This window comes from Xenopus tropicalis, chromosome 8, assembly GCF_000004195.4.
Source record: "Xenopus tropicalis strain Nigerian chromosome 8, UCB_Xtro_10.0, whole genome shotgun sequence".
NCBI lineage: Eukaryota > Metazoa > Chordata > Amphibia > Anura > Pipidae > Xenopus > Xenopus tropicalis.
This window is the reverse complement of record NC_030684.2, coordinates 92773514-92800487: the sequence shown is the minus strand read 5'-3', so window position 1 is coordinate 92800487 and position 26974 is coordinate 92773514. Positions and strand designations below refer to the sequence as shown.

General features: G+C 37.7%; 1 protein-coding gene across 1 annotated transcript in view; it reads right to left on the bottom strand.

The window, feature by feature from the left end:
- The window catches only part of cdkl1 (cyclin dependent kinase like 1), a 39401-nt gene extending 13826 nt beyond the window's left edge, over nt 1–25575 (bottom strand). Inside the window, exons 1-4 of the mRNA XM_012969555.3 lie at nt 25460–25575; nt 17282–17591; nt 11148–11269; nt 1127–1199 (exon numbers count right to left, since the gene is read on the bottom strand). Of these exons, the coding sequence (XP_012825009.1) occupies nt 1127–1199; nt 11148–11269; nt 17282–17449 (363 nt within the window). The 5' untranslated portion in view covers nt 17450–17591; nt 25460–25575. The remainder of the gene's footprint in view (nt 1–1126; nt 1200–11147; nt 11270–17281; nt 17592–25459) is intronic.
- Nucleotides 25576–26974: the final 1399 nt, after the last annotated feature.

The window sequence follows — 26974 nt, the reverse complement described above, 5'->3', positions numbered from 1 at the left end:
AAATCCATCAAATACTATACACAGTGGTCTTTTAGGGCATTGCACTGTACTCTGTTGCTGTATCAGTGTATGCTATGTACTGCAAATGCTCTGAACCAGTAGAAGAGGGACAGAACCATCAGATCCTCTGCAAATTTCTGGGAATGGGTTAGGGTGCAAAATAATTTTTTTTTTTGTATAGGCTCTCATGCAATACCCTCTGAAGCTGCCACTTCCCAAAAAGGGACTTGTAATACAGTGAAACCTCAATTTTACATCCCCTGATTTTTCCCCCTCACTCTATACCATTTTCTGTGCTGTAACCAATATGTAACATATAATTAATCTCCCAGAATTTACAGTTTCCTTAACTTTAAACCATTTTTCTGGTCCCCTAAAGAACACAAAACAAGGGGTTCTATTGTATAGTGAAATATCTTAATAAAATAGTTGTCAAATACTTTTTATTAGGACCCCACTCACACTTTGATCTTTCTGATATTTCATATTGCAAGCTGTAACCTTTTTTTCCCAGCAGCAGGCCAAACAAATTGTAGCACCAATACAACTAAAGCCTAAAAGCCTCCACAGTACATATGAAAGTAAAATCTGTGTAGAATAGACAAATGAAAACGCTGTTTTTAAAGAATTAGCCTTGTCGAGAACATATAGATGGGTTATGACAGCAAACACATGAATATTTCTACATGAGAAGCTCAAAAACCTATACTGTTACTATACATTTTTACCGCATTAGCAGAAAAGTGATACCATTCTAGCAAGTTTCTTAACTCATTTAGAACATGACAGATATACATATTTATGCCATCAGTACCTTCATACACAATCATTGACCTACCGTGATTTAGGGTAATATAAATATGACTTTTTGAGGCAAACAGTGCAATGAGATAGAAAGAAAACTGCCTAAAGTAACCATTAATATTTTAAGAGTGAGAGCCCTAGAGGAATGTCAGTGCTGAACTAAACAATGTACCCAAGATGTAAGTGCACTACAGGAACAGAGATGAAGTAGTAAGAGAGAGGCAGAGTTACCAAACAGCCACAGAGGATATACCAGGAGGAGCGAAACTTACAGGGTTGCAGGAAAAGCACAGACATTGGGAGATATCCCTGATATACTTACATGATGTTTATGGCAGAAATTAACAGCTTGTAACGTTTGCCAGGTGATGCTCTTCACTAAATGCTCAGGGACCCTGTAGGAATAAAAGACTGACTAAGTTAAACAAATAAAAGTTTGTACATTTCAGTAGTGATTTGTGTATAGATTACATCAGGGCTGTCCAACTGAAGGCCTGTGGGCCAGATGTGGCCCTCCAAAGGATTTTCATAGGCCCCAGTCTGCTAAAAACCACCAGAGACTTCACTGTATGACATTGTCATTTACAGCCCTCAAAATGCTCTATGAGAAATATTGACACACTACATGTCATAAATTTACATGACATCTACATGTCTTTATACTCAGTGAAGTAGATTTTACCTGAATAGGGAACAGAAAGAGGGTTATGTAAATACAGATTCTGATCCAGAGAGAAGAAAATGATTTTTTTTTTATAGCACTTTTTTTCCACAAGACTCAAAGCATTTTTTAAAGCAAGCAAGGCAGCCACTATAGGCGCACTAAGTAAGCTGGGACATCAGGGGATTAAGTGACTTGTCTGGGGTCACAAGGAGTTCAACGAGAGTCTCTATTATATTCCCAGGCCTTTTTTTATATATTCTTTTTTTCTAGAACAAACATTTCTTTTCCTTTTAATTGTACAGAATAGAAAAGTATCGAAAAACAAAACTCATATGACATTTTACGTGGGTCAGGCTAACATTTGTAACATTAACAAGGGCCATCTATGCTTTGATAAGTTGAATTTTATCAGTATGACCCAAATGGATAGTATCACTTCCGTTTTGACTGTTCATCATTACTTGAAAAGCTAATCTTGGATACAGTTTTTCATGCAAGAGGTCATAATATAAGGGTTATCTTTTTTGCGTTATGAAGTCCTGTCCATGCTTGTTATGTCAAAATGAGTAAGGAAAAAATTGGAAACCCATGTTACATATAAAATATCACTCCTTGTCCGTGCCATGCCATAAACCATGTTGAGACTCTAGAAACATTACCATGATGACCACGTTTGTACAAATAAATCTTGTTTCCCATTTAGTTATTTTAGGTATTACAGATGTTTTCCAGTGTCTGAGAATAACTGTTCTGGCTGCCCCTTTTAGCGATCTCTTATACTTAGGGGCAGAGCCAGGGAGCATTGGGAGTAAACCTGTCTTGGGGTCGAGTGTAAGGTTTAATCCCGTGAGTGTATGGATTATCTTAAATATTTCTTGTTAAACTTCTTGTCTACATCTTCAGCAGATATTCAAGACATTTGGATATATTTTATGTAAAATTTCGGGGCATTGATACCATCTAGAAATTATTTTATAGTTGGTTTTACTGTGCTTTACACACCATGAAAAATGTATGCGTAAGGTAAAAGCAAATTTGCCATTGCTTATCTGAGCATTTGGTTTGTAAAGATTTTTTCCACTTTTCTGCGTATTTAGGTAACAAGAATTTCTCTTTAGGGTCTGATATTTTATATAGTTTGGAAATCAAATGTCTACTGGGTATTGTTTGTATGCATAATTCCTCAAATGCCGTAGGCGGGGTCTCAAGCAGTGATTTATTAAGAGGATCTAAGATCCAATGTTTTAAATGTAAATATTTCAGTTGATTCAAAAAAGATTCTGTTTCATCAGGACATTTCACTGTTAGAAGTACCGGTAGTAGTTTTTTCTTTTTTACTACCTCAATACAAGTAAAGTTCTCATGGTATTTTTTTCCCAGGAATGTCCCTTTTGTCATACCTGGAATAAAATTGGGGTTACCAATGATAGGAGATAGGGGGCAATTTTTAGATAACGATCAGCTTGAGATAAAGTTTCTCTACAAATTTTTGGGAGAGTCTGCTCATCCGGTTTCAAGGAGGGTTGTAACCACCAATGCACTTGCATGGGTCTGTCTAATAAGGATCTGCATCCATTTCTTACTGTTTTTGTAAGAAACCATTCAGCAATCTGACTTAGTGTGACAGCACGTAAAACCCATGTTTGGACTGTTGGAAACAGACTTGCAGTTTATGTAACCACTTTACAGGTGCAATAAGTGCAATCAAATAAAGGAAAAACAGTAATCTTAACCTCAGAAATCCACAACTTGTGGCAATTTTGAGATCCATTGGATTGTTTCAAAGGATTGTTTCAAAGCGATATCATATATTTAACTAGCAAAAATCCTGCAAAATCAGTATTTGTTATATTAGAAAACCCTAACCGGTAACCACCTGATTTGAATCCTGTGACCTATCTAATTCATAAATAATATTTCCTGAAAAAAAAACTTTATGGTTCTAATTAGATAACCTATATTTCTTATAATTTCTTTGAATAAACTGTGTGTGCACCAGCCCAAAAACATCACACTGCAAAGAATACTTCCGGCCCCTTTTTACCCTTGGGTCCCTCAATGCACTAAGTTGCTATGGCAACTGACAAAAGCAAGCCATGTGATGAATTCCTTTCCCGTAATAAAACCGTAAAACTGCACACAGGCCTAGTAAATGCCAGTGAATGGAAATCTGACTCATAAAATCTAGAGCATACTGTGCAGTAATCCCTCCATGAAATGTCACAGCCCTTAGCAATAAAGTCCCCTTTTTACATGAACAGTTACCCTAAATTTGCATTGTCTTTACATAAATATTCCGTTACATTTACAGACCTAAATAGTTATTATTTTATATTAATTGTAATACTCAAAGGCATTTTGTTCTTCTGAAAACTATAATAAATATCACATAAGAAAAATATAATGTCTCTGTTTTACATAGACAGTGCAGGTATTAGAAATATGCAAAATGATTGGGATTGGTTTTCCTGGAGAAGGGGTATTTCCATAAAATTGAGTACCATTCCTTAAGGTCACTAAAAATGTAGTTTGTCATCAACAAAGATCTATGCTAGCTTAGCTACTATGATTACTAATTACTATTATTATTGCAAAAAATCAAATACTATGGTAAGTTTTGCCATATTTTGGAGATTTGCAAATAAGAGCTCTTATACCTGTTTGCTATTGGTATAAAAAATATATGTAAAGCAGCTGCAGATGGCGATATTTTGAATGGGCAGTAAAGAGCAGGAGCCAGTAAAGAGGAGACAGCAGCTGGTCTTAGATGGCACTTAAGGGGTCATTGGTAACTTTGTCTTAAAAGAACAAAAAATGCCAATAAAAAGAAACATAAGCTACATAAGCTTGTTCTTGCTTTCTGTTTCTCATTTTAATCCTGTTATGGCAGAAACACAGACATTTCAGATCAGCGATTTGTCCAAGCATCTAGAATGCTAATGTTACCAGAATACATGGTCAGATCAATGTGTGTAAGAGTAATTTAAATATATGTACATTTGAACATATATTTATATGCAACAACTTCTCAGACATCACCCAAGAAAGGGTCAACTTATGAAAACAAAACAGGCCCCTTGTGTAATGAGTAGGAGATTCCCAAACCGCATGCTTTTTTCATGTTACTACAAGCAGCAAAACTTTTCAGAGACTCTTTCTTATACTGGGTCAACCAGACTTTAGTTTCTCGCCTACAATGGTCCACTAGTCTATCTGGCCAATTAGTTTTCAGCATTCCATAGGGCAGAATCAAATGCAACAGCTGAGCTTCAAGCTGCCATCCATTTACCTAAAGAATCATACACCTGCCCAACTGACCAACGAATTTGCTCTTCTTCAGACTACCCAACTGACCAACGAATTTGCTCTTCTATCAGGAAATGTATCAACTATGCGGCGATCGATTGATCGAGCCTAGCCTGACTTCTGTATAGGAAGGAGTCAGGCTAGGCTCGATCAATCGATCACCGCATAGTTGATGCATCTCCTGATACTTTCCCCGGCATCGCCGTATCGCCTTTGTTTTTTTACAGGTATTTTCTTCTAAAGCATTCAAAATAACAAATGGTTTTCAGGATAGGGCAATTATTGGTGGAGGGTAGAATAGATTTTTTAGTTAAAATTTTTTAGTGTTACTTTTCCTTTAAGTGCAAAGGAGGAAACATATACATACGGGTTTTCAAAGGCGCTGAACATGGTTATGCTGTTCATTTGTTTGCTTGGTTTCAGCTGGGTCCACCTACTTATCTGACCAATAACAAAATACTGGAGAATCACTAAGCAGCACAAAAGTTGCTTTAAAAATATATATCCATTCAGTTAACTTAAATCTGTATCTAATTTAGTGTCTATATAAATGTAATAAGAACTGCTTGGTAGACGAGGTGACTGGGCTCATCAGGGTTGGATCTTTGTACGAATTTGTGCACCCTGTCAGAAGAGAATCGTTTGGGCATACTTTCATTCATGACCCTAAGTGATCCCAGCCAGTCTGTCAGCACCAGCATCTACCAAAGGCAAGGCATATCCATTCAAGTAAATGGCAGATGGCTGCAGGAAAGGAAGAATGTTTTCACTATGCTAATTTTTTCTATGTTCACTGTCTGGGTACAATAACATTGACTAAATGTGCAGCAAATATTTGTAACACATTTGTTTTTGCCTGAAGGCGCTATGTTATCACTGGATGCAGCATACGGATACAAACGCATTCAATAGGGAAACTGCAGTTATATAAAGTGCACCCAGGACATAAAGGATCTTAATACAAAAACACATTTCTATTAGAACAAAACCACTCAAATGAAACCTATTTGAACAATTTAAACAAAACAAACAAAAAATGAATTAATATTACATATTAAAAAAAGCAAAAGCATTTTAGCATTAATTCTATGTCGCAATTGTTAGATCTGTTTAAACTTCAGAGTTGTTGATCTGAATATTCCAGTGAATTATCTCTAGCCTTGAATACATGAGTTTGTTTTGGCTACCGTTCCATTTTTTATTTCCTTCTTAAGTTTACTGACGCTTGCTACAAGCAATTACCTGGCACTAAGCCGGCTACAGATCAAAAGGATGTATGCATATTAAATGGCAAATTGTCTTCTCGGATTTAAGTAGCATTACAAACTTTAATGTGTCTGAATCATATAATCTCATTAGAATTGCTTTCCTGGAGATAAACTGTTGTTTGTAAAGAGCTTGACGTCTGCTGTGGGCAAATATGTGTGAATATCCTTCTTGTTGTATCTCTTCACATTCTGGGAACCTGTGATTTATGATGAACAAATAACTGTTCCCAGCAAAAAATAAAAAGCTACATTTACTTTAATAACTCTTCATCAACAAGATACAATGTAGTAGTAGAGGTCAACTGCAAAAATATGGATGTCTGAAGCAAGGATAGTCATAGTATGACCACTAATAACATTGCAATACATGAGCTACGTGCTTACTTGCTGTGGTGTGAATAGTCCCAGACTCACAGGAGGCTCTTTAGGCTCATGGCACACCAGGCATTGCAGATGGACAGACCTTATACAAACTATGAACTAGTATTTATGATATAAAGTAATTCAAAATTCTAAGGCCCATGGCATGCCAGGCGTTTGGTCTGTCAGAAAACATGTGGGCAACCACCAGTTAAGAGCAGTGACTTGGAATTTTGGTCAGAATAAGAATAAGCTTAAATGCATGTTGCCATTGACTTTAATAGAGCAGCTCATGCACTTAACCCATAACAATGTTACGGAAATTGGAAAACACTGGTGTAACCACCATTTAGCCATGGTTCAACAAGTATCTAAGACAGAAAATAAAAGTAGCCATATAGGCAGTGGCGTAGCGAGGGGGGTGCCGAGGGGGCCATGGCCCCGGGCGGCGTATCAAAAGGGGCGGCGGCAATCACCATGATATTTAAATTTAAAAAAACATATTGGTATATTTGAAACTGCAAATCGCGCCCGCGCTGATTCAAGCCAAGCAGACCGCGCGGGTGCGGAAAGGGTGGCAGGTGAACGTTTTTACAGCGCATTGTAGAGTCAATCTACGACAGTATCTAGTGACGATAAAACCTACCTAAGTGAATTTTCAAAGTGTATTAAAAGTGAGAATCCGGGCTAAAACAGGTGAGTGTTCTCATTGAGTAGTGTTTCCCTATTGTATATGTCTCAAGTGATGGTTGATGATAGTGTAATAATAATCAGATGATCTGATTATTATTACAATAGAGGGGCGGCAAATTTCCGGTCGGCCCCAGGCGACGAAAGCCCACGCTACGCCACTGCATATAGGCACTGATAAAAGCTGGCAAGTCAAAAGCTTATTTGCCCTTGTATGGAAGGGCATAAATCAGGTAGGTCTGAAAATTCCACAGGGCAAGGAAAAGACTGGCATGTTGATGCCACATGATGCTAGCCTGGCAGGTCCCCATAGACCTGCAGTATAATCCAATCTCTGGTCTCCAAGATCAGTTCAATTTTTACCCCAAATCTCTTTTCTACGGTGGGTTTTCTGATGTATCTAGGAGAGCATATATACATTTTCCCCAATCTCATAGTAACTGGGCAACTCCTCTCTGCCACTGCAGCATGCCCCTAGTAAAGGAACCAATTTGTCAGATATTTAAGTTACTTTTTAAAATAAATACTAGTGTATAATATGCATTGGGTCCATCCAGCTAGAAAATATCACCAAAGCTATAACAAGAACTGTAGGTACTCCAGAAAGTGATCATGCATCTGTGCAGTTAAGCCATAAGGTCTGACAGGAGAGCAAGTGCCGCTTATTCCCTCACCTTTATTCACGAGAAAGATACATTACAGTGGTTTGCATATCCTTACTGCAAGGATTTTATACATAACCTCCAACAAAGGTTTACTTCAAAAGATAAAACATACTTGTTCATAGGCCTTGTAGTTCTACCTGATAATTCTGCATCATATTGGACGATTTGTTTGGAACTTTATAAGAAAAGGTTCTTCCTTGTACATACCACCCTTGCCTCATGCCTCCAGAATCCAAACGTTGGGCTTTTATATCCTTGGAAAAAGTCCACAGACTTTTGGACAAAGAAAGGGGCAGATCGGGGACAGGGTTGTTTATGATATGGTTTCCTTGGTATTGTGTGAGGAATTCACCGCTAAAGAGGGAGCCTTGGTCAGTGATTTGTATAATTAGAAAGGCAGAATGGATTAACCTGCAAACACAATTAGAGCAAATGGCCATCTAGTAAAGAGCAAAAACAATTATTTTTATGTGGCACCAGCAGGAGGTGCTGAGCAAGGGACACTCCTCAAACCCTGTCAAACATGTCCAGTTACTGCACTGATACTGTATGTCAACACACAGACAGCTTAATGTTTACTGGTAGCCACAATCATTTCCTACCATACAAATCATTCATCCTAATACACAAGCTGCCCAGAGCATCTATCAAACATTTCCATGGCATCTAGTTGCTCAGAAGCACTGTGGCCAATAAATCAGTCCTAAGTGCTGTTTGCACTGTGCAGTAAGAAAAACAGAAATGGCAGAAACATTCAAAAGAGCACTAGCATCCCACCTTTGAATGCCTTAATGGAAACTGAACGGATGTGTGGAATTATAGCAGATGTACTCCTAACCCATGCTCCATATCCTCGTTATATTTATTTACTTTATTTGCCAATTTAGCATCTTTTGTGTCATTAGCAGCTGTGACTTCTGTAAGCTGGGTGTGGTCCCAGCAGGCACAGAGAAAGACTATCATAGCTTCCTTTCAGTCTGTCGAATCAGATATGTTTGTGTATAAAAAATCAACACATTTTGCACTTATTTTATTATATTTATTGTAGTTCGGACAGTGTTTCTGCACTTAATAAGCTCATGTCAAAAAGGTTGTGGAGACCCACCATTTTTGGGTCTCAGCTGACAGGTTAGGTACATTGTTTACAGAAGTAGCTCTAGACCTGGGATGCCATGGCTGTGTCTTCAAGGTTTCATGTGCAACTTCCAGTACCTATAGCCATAACAGCTACTTTATTTATTTATTTTTTAAAAGCAGGAGGTACTGCAACTTGTAATTTCGGAAGCTACAATATCAGTGAACAATGTAAATGCAAATGTCATATAGATTGCAAGTTCTTCACCTCTTATATCAGTTATTAGTTGCTTTGTACGTAAATCTGTATGTACAATATATAAACCCATTTATTGCACAGCACAGCAGAATATGCTGGAGTTTTATAAATTTGTTAATAATAAATAATAATAATAATAGTTGAGACCCACCATCTGACCATGGGTACTGGGAACAGACTAGACTCCTGTTGAAAACACTTTAAAACAATGCATTTTAGGGCTCTGGTACACGGGGACATTAGTCGCCCGCGACAAATCTCCCTTGTTGTGTGCGACTAATCTCCCCGATATGACATCCCACCTGCGAAAATGTAAATCGCTGGTGGGATGGCATACGCGGCGGCGCGATCTCCGATTTCCGCAAATCGTGGTGGGATGTCATATCGGGGAGATTAGTTGCCCGACTAAACTCCCTCATGTGCCAGAGCCCTTACATTTTCTAAAAGGATTGTGATTAGTACAGTATATCTAAGCTAATAAAGGTTTATGGTCCCTCTTTGTACAGGTTTATCTCTATACAGGCATATAAAACTCCAGGAGTTGTCCCTGTATGAAAATTGATTTACAGCCCATTTGTCTGCCCATAGTCCAGTGTTGTCATACCATGCTCCCAATTGGCTTTCTCTATAATGGTATTATGGGAGGTATAAAGTTTGAGTAGCTTGTGGCCAGTCTGCACAGAGATAATGGCTGCTTAGGCAAGGCTACAATAGCAAGTTAAATCAGTATTACAATTCACAGAATTTTAAAAGATATAAAGCAAAATGGAAAATATATTTCATTTTTATTATTTCCATTAGGCAAACCTATATTAAAAGTTATACTGGCCCTTTGAAATGAAACATGCAAGATATATGTATCATTGCATTAGTCATATTTCATATCAAATCTCTCACAATAATATCTGGAAATGAAAATGCTAAAATTGAATACATAAATAAGGACAGATCAAATAACATTCATAAAAACTTCTCCACTGTTACTACATGAAGTTAAAATATTTTGTCTACCAAGTAAGAAATATCCATGAACGGCAATTCAGTATAATTTGTAAAGTATAATTTGCTACAATATTGCCTTTGATTAAACCCATGTACACATATATATCGAGTATAAGCCGATCCAAATATAAGCCGAGGTACCTAATTTAACCTAAGAAAACTGGAAAAACTTATTAACTCGAGTATAAGCCTAGGGTGGGAAATGCAGCAGCTACTGCTAAGTTTCAATAATAAAAATAAAAACCAGTAAATTACATAAATTGAGACATCAGTGGGGTATATGTTTTTAAATATTTATTTAAAAGAAAAACCGTAAACTAGCTCTGTAAGTGGAGAAGAGGGTCAACAAAAACAATATGAGTACTACCCCACGCTCATTGCGCATTGGCAAACTGGCAGCAGACCCAGTCCCAGAGGACACGTAAGGGGGAATAAGTATTGCGACTGGGAGTGGGCCAGGGCACTGGAGGGTCTGGTTGCAGGTGGCCTAATTTGCACACAAAAGACAGAGGGTGCTAGCCTAGAGGGACCCATGGCACCCGACTCGAGTATAAGCCGAGGGTGACTTTTTCAGCACATTTTTTTTTTAATCTATTTCTCTCTCTGTTCAGGCCCTCTACTATTCATGCTCTAGTCCTCCAGACCACTGCCTGGTTGTCTAGGTTCACCATATAAACCAAATGGCTGTGAAATTCCAAACTGGAGATTTGCTAAACAAATAGTTAAATAACTAAAAAATTACACAAAATAACTACACAAGCAAGTTTGCTATTGGCTGCTGCACCTGGGAAAACTTTGGGCACTTTTATTACATAGGAAGTCTCAGTAACATTTTAATGTGGCTGCGTCTTATTAAGGGACATCAATACTGTGACAATCAATACTGGGCCACTATTAATAAAACCTTGTTGGCTCAACTGTATTATAACTACCTTATCATTTACAAATAGGACCTTTCATTTCAAATCTTAATGCCTACAATGTCACAATACCCATTTGAATTTTTACTCTCCTTCATAAAAAGACTTGTGAAAGTTTAGTTCCCTCTGACTTACCCACGTGGGTACTTGTCCAGTTCATGGAGGACTGTGTGGTCGCAGTACTCAAACACTAGGTGCAACTTCCTCTTCCTTCTGAATACTTCAAGAAGATTTACAAGATTGGGATGCTTTAATTGCTGCAAAATAAACACATACGGTAAATGTAAATCATGCCATCACAACAATTTTACTCTAGTTGTTGCAGAATGTACGCTTTTTATATAAATACATTTTTGTTTATCTATCTGCAATTGTCTCAAATCTCAGTTGCTTTCAAAGCATTCTGAAGGTGTGGATTTTTTTTGACAAAGGGGTGCCTTTCATAGTACGGTAAACACGTCTGCCCTAAAACTGTGTAACACACAGACATATATAGACCAAAATCAGTTAAAATAGGCCAATGCGAGTTAAAAAGTCACATACACAGTTTTTATCATTTCCTTTGGAGCAGTTTTCAAACTGCACAGCAAGAGCCACTGAAAGCTAAAAATGGCTATAGCTTTCATACAAATAATTGCTAAAACATTTTAGTCACTAACATATTTTAAGAAATAGCTCAGAAACTTTGCAGTCCTGTAATGTATAAATTGAATACATAGCAGAATAGTAATTTGCCACTGATTGGCCACACATTGGCTCAATTGTGACATTTTCAAGTGACAGTCGTCCCAAGAGTGCACCAGTAGGTCCAGGTGATTACCAATGAAATGAAAGAGCTACAGTTTCTAGCATTTTGTTGCTCACCTGCTGAGCCTAAAATCACCACATTAACAAAAGACTGGAATTGGTTTCTCAGCTAACATTGTTCTTGGCTCTAAATGATGCCATCTGCCTAAACTGCTAATAATAAGCTGCCAAAGAGTTTGTTAACACTGCAGCTTCTGTAGACTAGACTGGAGGCAAGTGGTTATATTGCTACAGTTACATCCAGTGATTTCTACAGAATTTTAAACAATAGCAAAAAAAGTTGCCCGTATATTATTTATTCTACCCCACCAAAAAAAGCACCTCCAACTTAAATTGTTGGAGCTATTACCTTTTTTGTAGTATGAAGTGTGTAGATGTTTTTATGTGTTCTGTCATAGAAACAAAGACTGTGCACAGACTAATACTTGGCCCATCAAAAATACGAGACAAAAGCTTTAAGAGGTCTAGCTTCCCTAACTATTTGCTGTAAGTAGTAAAAAGGATTCACTGCATCCTGGCAAAATCTTATTTTGTGTCCGTTGCAAACCAGCATTCAATAAATATTAGCTTTAAAGCAGAACTGTAAAGGAAAGGATTTATATTTGCAAAACACCAGCTTAACAACACAAACACTTGCGCTAGATAGTCACTGGTGTTCGCATGATCAATAAACAGAGTTTGTTACTATTTGCAAAGAATAAAAAAACAGTCTTCAAGCAGGTCTACACATGTTAAATCAATAGAGATAAAAGCATTCCTAAGTGACCACTATTTTTAGCTTAGCATTTACGCTTAAAGGAAAACATGATACTGAAGAAAGAGAGACCTAAACCTACCATTTTAATGATTTAACTCTCAAGTGCAACCAACATTACACACATAGGTGTTGCTGTGCTAGTAAAGAAACACACTACTAAAGGATATGCAAACATTACACCTATGGCACGGGTGGTAACAGCTCAGGACATTAACAAATATTAAAGTTTTAATTGATTTGATATTATCATTACAAAATGTCAAGTTTGCAAGCTGTATTAAAGGAACAGTAACACCAAAAAATAAAAGAGCTTTAAAGTAATAAAAATATAATGCACTGTTGCCCTGCACTGGTAAAACTGGTGTGTTTGTTACAGTTACACTACTATAATTTATATAATAAGCTGCTGTGTAGCCATGGGGGCAGCCATTCAAGCTAGAAAAAAGGAGAAAAGGCACAGGTTACATAGCAGATAACAGATAAGTTCTGTAGAATACAATAGTGTTTTATCTGTTATCTGCTAAGTGCCTGTGCCTTTTCTCCTTTGAATGGCTGCCTACATGGCTACATAGCAGCTTATTTATATAAATTTTAGTAGACTTTCTGAAGTAAACACAAAACTTTTACCAGTGCAGGGCAGCAGCACATTATATTTTAGTTACTTTTATACACTTTCATTTTTTAGTGTTACTGTTCCTTTAAAGGTCTCTATGTCTTCTCTCATAGGGATTTTACTTCCATAAAACACACAAACATATGGGTTAAATCTGTAGAATATCAGCACAATATGAAGTTATATAAACTCTGCACACACTGGACATTCATATGGTCCTCTATGAAATGCATTGTGTGTGAAACATTATACAGGAAATGGCCAGTGCGCTACATAATTATTAAAAATAGAACTAAATGTTCTTAATAAAAACTAAACCAACAGATACTTTATATCCTATTGTGTGACCTATTAAAAGAATCTTGAATCTCAAATTGGCATGAACACAGATATCATTTACTAATGCATCAAAGCAGGTATTGGTTTGTGTACAAGGCCCGGCTCTTATCCTCTGGCACGCGGTGGATAGGGAAAAGAAACCATACAACAGACCCTGCAACCCTTGCGGCTCCCCTGTACCCTAGGCTATATGATACACCACTAACAGCGTCACTACGAGCCAGTTTAGGATTATCATATGGCACATACTATGAGAAAAAAAATATATTTTCTTCAAAGGCTTTATTTTTATTGGACATGGTTTTGAAAATGGTCTCTTTTAAGTTATATAATTTTATAGAGACCAATGTTCAGGGGTATATTTCTTCTTTAAAACTAAAAGTCACCTGAACTATAAAAGGCCTTATATGGATTTCATATTCTAGCTATGCAGGAAATTATATACCAAATGCATTATTACTTAACTGATTATTGCAATGTTGTGCAGCCCATAGATGCCTCTTTTCCTATGGGAAGCATCCTCCTGGGACAATAATGTTAAACTCCAATGGCAATTTTACTATAATTTCTACGTTCACCCTCAGTTACACTTATAATTGAATGTATATACATGTTAGGGTGCACTGTGTTCTTTGTACTGTGATTATTTCCCTTTCAGTGGAGACAGACCTAATGCCTTTTGTCACAGGATCACCATTGTTTGTAACCTTTGCACATTTTCTTTTTTGACCTTATCAGGTTTCTGTCTTTCTCACCCTTTCTCTTTCTACACTACAAAAATTGTTTATATGCATTCAACACTCTGCCTTACTGAACACTACTAAACAAAACTTAACTTCAGTAGACAGGAAGAGAACAAATATTTTTTTATAAAAAATGGAGTAGACAATGGAAATTTTAAGGGTGTGCCTGCCATGGATTATTTCATGCTAAATACTCAGATTTTGGCTGTGCACCCCACAGAATACTAAAGCCTTGGAGTGCAGACACCATCAGGACTGATATATATATATATATATATATATATATATATATATATATATATATATATATATATATATATATAAAAATGAAGACCTACAAAATTGGGCTGATTTTTTTTAAAGGAGCACAGGGTACACATTCACAACATGACCCCACATTTTGGCTGTTTGTGTAGACTGCTGCAGGGAGCCCTGTTACTACCATATTAGGTAGATAGGGGTAAAGGTGGCCATACACGCACCGATATTATCGTACGAAACCTCGTTTCGTACGATAATCGGTGCGTGTATGGCATGTCAGCGAGCCGACCGATATCGCAGGAAGCTGCTGATATCGGTCGACTCGCCGATCGGCCAGGTTAGAAAATTTTGATCGGGCGCCATAGAAGGCGCCTGACCAAAATTCTCCCTTCAGAGCTGAATCGGCAGAAGGAGGTAGAAATCCTATTGTTTCTACCTCCTTACCTGCCGATTCAGCCCTGAATGGTGTGTGGCGGATCTGACGATGTTTCGTGCGACCGACGGTCGTACGAAACATCGTGAGATCGAAACGTGTATGGCCAGCTTAAGACTTGCACTATTGCTATGCCCAGCAACCTAACCCTTCTTCCCCAATAATACTAGCTAAGTATGCTTCCTCCTTAGGACGAAGTTCAGAAGAGACTAGAGCATTTGAAAGTAAACAAAGGTTCAGGACCTGGTGGTATTCACCCCAGGGAGAATGGCTCTTAACATTTGAGGAAAAAAATGAATTTGTCTCCTCAGACTGGTGGCACACAGGGAAATTAGACATCTGCTATATATCTTAAATCTTTGTTACGGCGGGTGACTAATCTCCCCGAAATGCCTTCCCACTGGCAAGAATGTGACCAGGGACAGCTTTTTGCCACCACTGGTGTAAGGGGCACAGAGTTGCTACAAAACATCAGTTTTGTCAAAATGTTTAGAAAAGTGCTGCCTCTTTGTTCTCACCTTGCCTCATGGCAAAAATGGCAGCGCTCTGCCAATACTCTGATTCCTGCAGGATTTAAAGCTCTCTGTTCAATAGGCAGCACTGTGCTTTCAAAAATTATGGACACAATAAGTATACATTTTTACATAAAATCAAAGCAGATTTTAACTAAAATACAACACAATATCGTTCTATACAAAACTAATGAAAATAAATAAGTATGAAATTAATAAAGCCTCAGATGTCCTCGTACAATAACTTCCACCAATCTTTTAGTATTTAAGTGTGTGCTGCAGGATGCATGCTTGTAATGTTTTGGGTTGGCGGTGTCAGCATGTTTAATGAAATATTCACTCTTAACCTTTAGGCTTGCAGATTAGGTTTCACCAAGCATGATGCTGGGGTTTTGTGCTTGTGCAGAACCATGAATGGCTTCCCTCAAGGTAACGAAGGTTTGCAGAGAACAGAGGCTTGCTTACAGCAATTAATCTATGTATCAGCATCTCTCATGGAAAATAATACTTCTCACCTGATTAGCACACCACCACCTTAGAGCATCTTTCCATGACACTTTCATGAGAAGAAACTTGAACTCAAAACATATTTTTATATTGGAGCCAAAATACTGGTTTTGTAATTTGTGCCTATCTTACGACGTTATGCCTAATTTACTCAAGAGTCTGTGCCTTGATATGGAGTGCTGCCCTATACATGGCCCTGAGATCTCAGAATGAATAAGTTGGGTGAGAAAATGAAATGCAATGTCACTGAATGTAGCTGTTGGATTTTGTTAAAAAAAATTCAATCCTAAATATTAAGGTAATAAGGGAAACGATGGACCCCAGCTTAACCCACTGCACCTAAGCAAATGTTAGTCTGAAACTTTGGGAATCTAATCACAAGCCCAAAGACCTGCAGTTCTCCAAGAACTGATTGGCAGCAGTATTTAGTTTGCTGTACTATGTAGTTCCTGCTTGCAACTCAAAGAAAAAAGTTGATTAGATTACATTAGTATCAGTATATATTTTTATAACATTTATAAATTGCCAACATATTCAGCAGCTGTGTCTATAACAACTGACATGCAGACAAACAAATACAGTAGATATATTGAGGACCAATGAGAGTTTCTGGATATGTATATAAATAAAAAATAAATACAAATACAATACAATATATATATATAATAAAGTATAGTAGATATATTTCTGTAAGAGTTGTGCCAGGCAGGGCTTATCTCTGACATGAAACATTTTAAGCATTCACGCATATTTCACAAACTTTTGCCTGCCTCTCATCATATCTGCAAGTTGTGGAATGTAAACTCTGATAGATTAGGGTTAGCAGAAGAATGATTACTGCACAAAGCAAGTGGTGTGTCCCTTAGGGTGAAGACACATGGAGCAACTAGTAGCAACTACTTGTCATGGCTACAGAAAGACAATGTTGATCATTTACTGATATTTGTCTCTACATGTGTTTTAGCAGAGGCAATTCTTAGTATTGTCTATGGCAGGGTATTTTCTGGAGTTTAGTAGCCCTGAAAAAGGAGCTGCTACTAGTAGCCCAATTATGAAACATACCGCTGCCATAGAGTTACCCTTTTAGGGTACCTTGTCGCAGGCGACTTATCTCCCCGAAATGCCATCCCACCGGCTAGACTGTAAATCGCTGGTGGGATGGCATATGCGGCGCCGTGATTTGCCGACATCGCAGAAGTTGCCTTGAGAGGAAACTTCCTCGACGTCGGCAAATCGCAGCGCCGCGTATGCCTTTAGCCTACCAAGAATTTTCTATTAATTCAACAAACAAAAGTACCTTTAGCATGCGAATTTCACGCAAAGCAATCTTCTTGATCACAGGATCATCTTCTGACTCAAGGAACTTCTTGATTGCCACTATCTGTCCAGTGTCCCTGTTTCTGCATTTAAAGACCACACCATATGAGCCTTCACCTATTTTGCCTATCTTTTCATACTTTTCCATAGTTTCCAGCCCTTCTAAATTGTCCTCAAAAAATTTACTGGTGACAGGCCTTTAAAAAAATCTTCTTAGCTGGAGCATGAGAAGTAGAACTGGTAAAAGCAGCTTTTTTTTCAAAGAAGACAATTTGTTCCATAGGAAGAACCTACCAAAAGACAAAAGATTCAGTAAGTAGATGAAGTACACCCAATAGAGAGGCACATGGAAACATGATATCAGGGGATAATTTATGTTTCTTACTGGGTGGAGAGGCCTTATAGGAATGTATAAGTATGGAGCAGAGGGGGGCTGGTACTCTCTACAATATAATGAAACAATGAAACCAAATATCAAGACTCTGGGTATTATTATAATAAAGAAACATGAAAGAATAATAGTGCAATTTGAAAATTAAAGACTGTAAAAATAAATTTCAGCAAAGGAAAATATGAGGCAAACATGAGGAAGTAAAGCTTCAGATGAAAAATATATGATGCACTGAACAGAATGTTAGAAAGAAACATGGGAATTCAGAAAATCAAGGACCATAATTACTGCTATAATAAAGGCAATTATTTACAACAAGGTTATCCAACTGCAGGCCTGTGAGACAGAAGTGGTCCTACAAGACATATTTATGGGCCCTAGCACGCCCAAGGTCTCCAAAGAGCCCCCTCATTTGACATCACTTTTATAATTATTAGAACATGTTGAATAGTGTTTAATTGGTCCACAGCATGGAAAATATAAGGCGTCATTAATTTACAAGATATGTTAACCCCTTGAGTACATAGTACAACCCCTTGAGTACATTTGTAAACCTTTACAAATGTTGTGAGTCCAGGTAATTTCCTTTATGAGGCAGTAGTATCAAACTCTAGATCTTACATGCCTTGTGTCCAGCCATGCAGAACTCACATATTCTTAAGGCGTGTAATTATATTATTTGTGTCTTAGAAACAATGATTTCATTATGTGTGTAAACATTCACAGGTAAAATTCCAACCTGTTTTAAAAGCGAAAACTCTAATATATTCCAGCCTCTTATAAACCTGCTTAAATACACATACTGATGCAGACAATATCAGCCACAACAATGACTTGACATTCAGCAAGCTTGTAAGAAAGGCAAACTAATATACAAAGTTATTCAAGCTTCAAATTAAAGGTGTATAGTGACTGGAAGCACCCATATCTGAAACTTTCCATATATATGGCTTGCATTCTGGCTTGCAGTACAATTCAAACAACCTTTGGAGACATTCATTTTCTAGCAGTATATATTTTCAAAAATTGGCCGGCGTACATGGGTAAATATGGTTATTAGGTGGTGGTTGTGGCCTAGATTGGTAACTGGTTGTGGCCTAGATTGATAAGTAACTGGGGGGCACAAAATACAAACTGTGTGCTGAAAACACGTGCCACTGAATTCAATAGCACGTGTGTTAATAATCAAGTTTTATAAAATATGTTGGGAATAAGATGGAACTTTTTAAATAACTGTGAAGAGAAGTACATACAACTAATTATTTGTGCCAATGCTCATTTCTCTTTTTGTAATTTAAATGTTAGTGAACAAGGTAGTGAACAATAAGTAGCATACAGTGGAGGTAGGTAAATCACAATGCATTATAACATAAACAGTTAAAAACAACCTTCACCAATATTAAAGCATATATACAGTATATATGCAGCAGAAGTTGTGCACTAACATTCCCACCCTGTTCACATTTTAGGACTTCAGCAAATTTACACATGCAAAAAGCCATATACAGGTATGGGATCCCTTATCCGGAAACCCATTATCCAGAAAGCTCCAAATTACGGAAAGCCTGTCTCCCATAGACTCCATTTTAATCAAATAATTCAGAATTTTAAAACTGATTTTATTTTTCTCTGTAATACTACAACAGTACCTTGTAATTGATCCCAACTAAGATATAAATAATCCTTATTGGATGCAAAACAATCCTATTGGGTTTAATTCATGTTTTATTGATCTTTTAGTAGACTTAAGGGATGGAGATCTAAATTACGGAAAGACCCCTTATCCGGATTACCCTTGGTCCCGAGCATTCTGGATAATGGGTCCTATACCTGTATAAGGAAATTTCCACAGACTAGCAGTAACCATTGCCGCCTCACTGAAGAATGCCAGCCCTGAAAGAAATCTGTCAGGCAGCAGGGCACCAAGGGATAAGAAATTATAAGGCATGAGTATTTTATACAAGAGAAAAATAATAAAAGCGGCCCTAGAATCAAACTGGAACGCAAAGGATCACTGTTAATAGTAGCATGTTTCAAGATAAACAAAAGCCAAATCTTGCTTACATAAACAGGGTATTTCCCTTTTAATTATGAATTGCTATTTTTAACACATAGCCCAGCTGTGATTTCTAAAATTAATAATGGATGTGTTCATATTATACACTCAGAACAAACCATCACACTTATACAAAACATACACGTGGATGTACATGTGCAGAACCGTTACACCGAGTAGAGAGTTTCTAGTTACAAGGTGTCTATATATAGCCAACTAACCAACCAATAGCTTGGTTTAATTTTGCAAATCATAATTAACTCTCTTTTGTTAAAAATTATACTTGTTTGTGACACTGTAACAACAATTATTAGGATTATTTAAAGGTTAGCAATGGAGCTTATTACTGAGTCTGAACTACATGGCTGCTTTCACTGCTGTAACTCTGGGAGAGCATAAAGTAATACGCTTTTCCCTGGGTTCCTGGCTCATTTTCAGAGTGTGAAGTTGAGGTGTAATTTAATGCTTCTGAACAAAGAGAGGCTGTGGGACTGATGCAAATTGTAGACCATCAGGCTCCAGAAATGACATAAGATGCTCCAACATTGGTGAGTTGATACTGTCTGCCTTTGTACAATGGGGTTCTAATTTCCTCTCTCACTTTCTGGTTTTGTTTTCTTTATTTTTCTGCCCAGTAAAGCTGAATTGTGTTTCCTCGCGTGTGTACTCCATGTGCTTTTATAGCTTCACTGTAAGAATAGGTAATAACTGCATCACAGAAATATAGATTATTGTGTTTCATGCTAAATATAAAGGAGACCCAACCACTCCTTTAAAGGAACACCAATCAAATACTAATTACTTCTAATAATAGGTATCTGTTTGCCCACTCCTGTGCTAGTTGATCCAGAGGAAAGCAAAAATACCCCATCTGAATACCAATTATCAACAGTACCTTTTCTTTGGACTTGCTCTTAATTGATATCCTTTTGAAAAATTTGAGACCAAAACTGCACTGCATTTTCTAGATGGTACCTTTCCAGTGCAATGTAGAGAGGGAAAATGACCCTACCCTCCTGTAAACCGTATTCCTCGAACTGGCTAAAAATTAGTATATATTAAGAAGTCCACCTTTTTCATACAATTATGATTTTATTCGTACTACATTTGCTTGACCATTGTAGTTACCCCTGACAGTGGTAAGAGCAGCTCAGGCAGCTAGACAGGGGAAGGCCAAATTATCAATTGTGATTGAAATCATTTTGTTTTCGATATTTATGAGAACATTCTAATCGTAAAAAAAAGTAAAACACATTTAGATGTGGTAAAAATACCTGGTCGTAAAAAGAAAAAATTGCACTGTTTTTTTCCATATTCAATGACAGTGTAAAATTGTTTGAAAAGAATTTCAAAGTAAAATTAATTGGATGTTAGAAATACACCTCCCATTGACTTTTATGAAAGCTAAACAGGTTTTGTCTGCTTGTTTTTTCTAAATTTAAAGATTTTTTTTTTAATTCATAAATCTCAAAAACTTGAATTTGGAGAAATCCAAGATGGTGGATTTTTAACATAATTCTCTCAAATCATTTGAAAATAAAGCTAGGTTGAAAAGCCAGGTTCTTATACAATATTTTTTTCTTTTACGGCTACATTTTGCTCACCTGTGCCATGCCTAGTCTGGGAGAAAGGATATGCCAGTCCCAGAATAGTCTGGGAGAAAAATTTAAGAGGCTGTGCCTGCTAACTCACAAAAAACATAAATATGGTCTCTGTTTTTTTGTCACTTACAGCAGGCACCGTACCACAATCTAAACAATTTAAAATCATATTCACTACATCTACATTACTGCTCAGACTATTATCATGGGACATATTTCTGGAAAGGTGAAACAAAGCTTGCCACAGGTGTCAGAGGGAAATTCCACTGGTCACTCTTACTCTGTATGGAATGTTTAGTGAAATATGTAAGAGTGGACTATGACTTTTACCCTTTGATATATGTCCCAAACTATACTTTAGCAGTGAATAAAGAGCAAGGGACCTCTGGTGACCTGTGTTTATCAGTGTATAATAATACACTGGTGGGTGCTTTTCTTCTCATAGGTACATATATTTGCAAACAGTTCATAGCAAGAACTAAAGCTGGCCATACACGTGGCGATCTCACGATGTTTCGTACGACCGTCGGTCGCACGAAACATCGTCAGATCCGCCACACACCATTCAGGGCTGAATCGGCAGGTAAGGAGGTAGAAACAATAGGATTTCTACCTCCTTCTGCCGATTCAGCTCTGAAGGGAGAATTTTGGTCAGGCGCCTTCTATGGCGCCCGATCAAAATTTTCTAACCTGGCCGATCGGCGAGTCGACCGATATCAGCAGCTTCCTGCGATATCGGTCGGCTCGCTGACATGCCATACACGCACCGATTATCGTACGAAACGAGGTTTCGTACGATAATATCGGTGCGTGTATGGCCACCTTTAAGAGATGCAGCGACTGCCAAGAGCGTATCAAAATATTCCTGGACCAGTTTTAGAAAGATATATTAAAAATGTTCCTCAGTTTGAACACCACTGTGTCCTCTAAAAACACTACTAGTACACGACTAGTAGCCCCAGTAAAGGCACATTTGCACCAAATGGGTGATTTCATTGTTCAACCTGCAGATGGTTGAAAAAAGCCAATCTCTGGTTGTGTGCTATACTTACTGCCCATGGATAAATTGCCCAGGGTTTATAAATGACCCCCATTCAGTTTCCTATATTATTGCTCCAAAGATTTGTGTGAGATTTGTGTAAGAAACACTGCTCTAGGCAAGGTGATACTTCTAGCATCCTGTTTACTTCAGTGCAAAGTAACAGCATCCTGGATACTTCTGAACTATTATAAAAACAAGAGGTAGGGCAATTGTGCACTGCTAATGCACAAAGTTCTCTCACTATCCACTAAAGGTGGCCATACACACACCAATGTTATGGTACGAACATTTTGTATGATAATCGGTGCATGTATGGTGGGAAATGAGGTAGGCAATATCGGTAAAAGCCTTGGATATCAGTTGTATTGTTCGACTGAAATTTTTGATCAGACACCTTTGAAGGTGCCCGAACATCATAACGTTAATGCTGAATTGTCAGATGGGGTAAAGAATTCCTTTGTTTTTATCTGCATATTCAGGTTCTTATGGGAAAGACCGTTGTGGTCATGCTAAAGATCCTAATTGTAATGTGTATGGCCACTTTTACTGTCTTTAAACTGGTTAATATTTTGTTAACAAATAGTAACTCTTATAAATAGAATGGCTTTAACCTCTGATCAGTACACACTTTTGATTCACTCAGGGGGAAGATTTGAAGCCAATGAATAACCTACAATACCTGCCAAGAAGTGATTTCAAGTGACCTAGTGCTCACAGTCTCTCAAAAGCACCTGTCAACAAGTCCGTTCTTGGAGCCAGTGTTACACCACCCAAATGCGATGGCAGAGAAAGCAATGATTAGCATTGGGAAGAAACTGCAGTGCTTTATCTGACAAATCTTACATTGCTGCTGTGCGTAGATCTGTTAAATAAGATTAGTCAGCTGAATCTATCACTGTACTACGATCTTTACAAAGGGCATGAGCACGATACAGGAATTAGCAACCTGAAGCTTTATGCTCATTGCTCAAATAAATATCCCCGACTGTTTTCAGTCTGATCAGATACTGAACCTGCTGTCCAAGATTTTTCATACGGTGGGTTATCTGAAAAATTCTTATCCAGAAAGCTCAGAATTATAGGATGGTCATCACCCATAGAGTCTATTATAATCAAATAATTTTATTTTTTAAAAATGCATTCTTTTTTTCTGTAGTAATAATAATGTGGTATCTTGTGCTTGAGCCTAACCAAGCTGCATGAATCCATACTGGTAGCAAAAAAAAATCTTATTTAGTTTATTCAGCATAATTTTTTAGCAGATATAAGTTATGGTGAGCCAAATTGCAGACAGATCCCTTATCTGGAAAACCCCAGGTCCCATTGGATCAGGGCCAATGTAAATCCCTTTTAGGATAGATCTGGACTCCGTGCCTACCACTGAACAGCCATTATACTATTTCATTAAAGTAGTGGTTCACCTTTAAGTTAACTTTTAGTATGTTATAGAATGGCAAATTCTAAGAAACTTTTCAATTGGTCTCCATTATTTATGTGTTATAATTTTTTAATTGTTTGCTGTTTTCATCTAATTCCATGCATCTTTCAAATGGGGATCACTGACCCTGGCAGCTAGAAAACTATTGTTCAGTGGGGCTACAGTTTTATTGTTATTGTTACTTTTTATTACTTATGTTTCTATTTAGGTCCTCTCCTATTCATATTCCAGTCTCTCATTCAAACTACTCCCTGGACCCTAGATACCAGATAGCTGCTGAAACTCTAAACTGGATAGCTGCTAAATAAAGATTAAAACAATGAAACTACAAATAAAAATTAAGACCAACTGCAGACTGTCTTAGTATATTACTCTCTACATCATGCTAAAAGTTAACTCAAAGGTGAACAACCCCTTTAAATGTTATTGGTCAGTTAATTGTATCTTCTGTAATAATAATGTGTTGTACTCAGCATAATGGGCTTATGTAGAACCACATGATATGGCACTGTTTACTTGTCTCGCGTCCCCTGCATACAAATATTATAAATATAATAACAAAAGTTTCTAATCAGACATCAACTGAGCCCCACTGACAACTAGGATAAGATTTATGTGAAGAGGTCCATCCTTACAAACTTAATACAAGAATATTTAACAAGTATTAAACAAATAATGAAATCAATAAAAATCCCCAACCTCACTTAAATAAACAGCAACAGATCAGCAAGAAGCATACTGGAATGTATTTACTAACATTGGGGCTAAAATATATCACTTCAGTTATCCATGGCAACACCTGGGAATGACATGAAACTGATGACTGATAATATCAGCACCACAAAATAAAGCTGTATGGGGGAATTCTGTACACACAACAAAGTTGTCACTATTTGCACTAATAACAATAATAGAACTATAACATTATGGTGTACTTGGCATACGTACATGGTTAAAGGGTCACTTGTCTGTAAAACATTTACACCTGATAACTGTGGGTAAGATTATGCCAGTTGGAATAGTGATGACAACAACAGAAAAATTTCCATTCTAAGTATTTTTTAGTCCCAGACTCCTAGCTATTGGTACGACTGGTGTCACACATGGAGGCATCAATACGCTGGAGCAAACAATGCCACATGTGACACCAGCACAGAGCAACTGGCATGAATATATATTTATTCTATGTAATAGGTATGTTACGATTTTATGTAGTTCTCTAATTGTTGTTTTACAACCTTGCAGACTGGTGAGATAAGGCTGTTACTGGGATGCTGCTGCTGGGCTGACATAGTCTTCCCCCCTGCATAAGAAACAATGCAGCAGAAGCCAGCTGATTTATAGCCCTGTGAAGGAGGTGAAGAGCTGACTTGTGCTGCATTGCTTCATGGCATACAGTACCACCAGCAGTGCAGAAAGGGACAGAAAAAGAATGCTTTCCTATGCGGTTACTTTTACAAACTGAAATGTAAGAGACTGCAATACATAACCCCCCCATCCCCAACAGAAAGCATGGAACACATTAGAGCTAGGCACAGTCGGACTAGGAGCACTCTATATGAATGAAAGCACGGCCCTGCCAGTCAGCATTCAGAGGCAGCAGGAAAGGGTGCACTCTCAGTACAGTTACCTGGATCTTGCTGTGATGCCGGAGGGTCACAACACTCTGGCTCCTGTGTTTCCCAAATACCTTCCACCTGTTCGCTTTCAGCCCCAACACTGACTGCACTCTCCCTTCTGGACACCGGGCCTGCTCTTAGTGCCCATAGCAACTATAGACCCCGCCCCCTTGAGTGAGTAACCAGTCAGAGCACTGGGTTCTGCTCCTGCATCCAGCTCGATGTTACTGTAGGTAGCAGCAGCAGCAGCGCATGAGAGGTACACGGAAAGGAGAAGTACACAGCGCTCCTAACAAATCCTTGAAAACTCCACATATAAATATTTATTTGGTAGATGTTTACAGTTCTCAAAAAACGTAAAGTTTCTAAGTGAGTGATATACACAGTCTGTTAGCATTCACTTCCGGATGATCCGAAGTCCAAGTGCAGTTATGTACTGTATAAGTAAGTTCTGTTCCTCCACTTGTACTCCCTCCAAAACAAAATCAGACAGGGTTTATAGTATATCAGACTTCTTACATTCCTCCCAACTTCCCTTCCGACTTTCCCTCCTGGTGCCTGCCAGGTCCTAATGCTCTCCTGCCTCCACTCACAGCACTCCCAAACAATCACTCAAGTAGCTCAAGAACCACAATATACTGATGAGAATTGTAATCAATTTGACACAAGCTTACATATCCAAACTTACATGTAAAATCCTGAGAACTATCCTAACTCGTTCATTGTATACAATTCACTTCATCAGAGGCTTTGCACCTTTACCACCCTCTACTGGTATTATAGGTTAAGGATCCTACTCAGATTGTCCCCTGAGGTACCAATGTCCTCTGCAAAAGCCTCTTTTTTAAGTCTCCTCCTTTTCAATATACTGTATAAGGCCAGTGGAGTCTTCATTGTGTACCCTAGCAAAATGTTTGTTTAGGTAATGTTTCATATACCCCTTTTTTATATTTCGTATATGCTCCCCCAGTCTTGCCTTTTTGGTTCTCCCCACATATTGTTTTCCACAAGAATATTGTAGGGGGTAAGCTATATTTCTCATGTTACTATTCAATGGATGTTTTACTGTGTAATTCTCCCACTAGATGATGCCATAAACTCCTTTTTAACTGTTCTTATGCAGCTAGTTGTTTTGCATGCTACACGGTTCTTACTAAAGGTGAACCCTGCTTTATACTTAAGCTACATTTCTTCATTTATACATTTTATACTTTCCTGTTTAACATGTTTCTGGGCTTCTGGTATTCCTGTTTCCTAATTTAGAAAGTTCTAAGCCTATGTTATATTGTATAATAGTGTACAGTGAGCATACATCCACTGTCACTAAATAAAAGTGCAGTTGCCATGTCACAGTTTTTAGCAAATGTATGATATCAACATCATTTTCAATATTGCTTCCAATGGAGCCCACCCCTGATATAATCAATTGGCTTGGGGATTTTCTAGGTTTTTATGGATTTTTGGGAGAATGTATAGAACAGGGATCTTTGGCAATTTTATATTGATAAAATTCCTTGTCTTTTTAT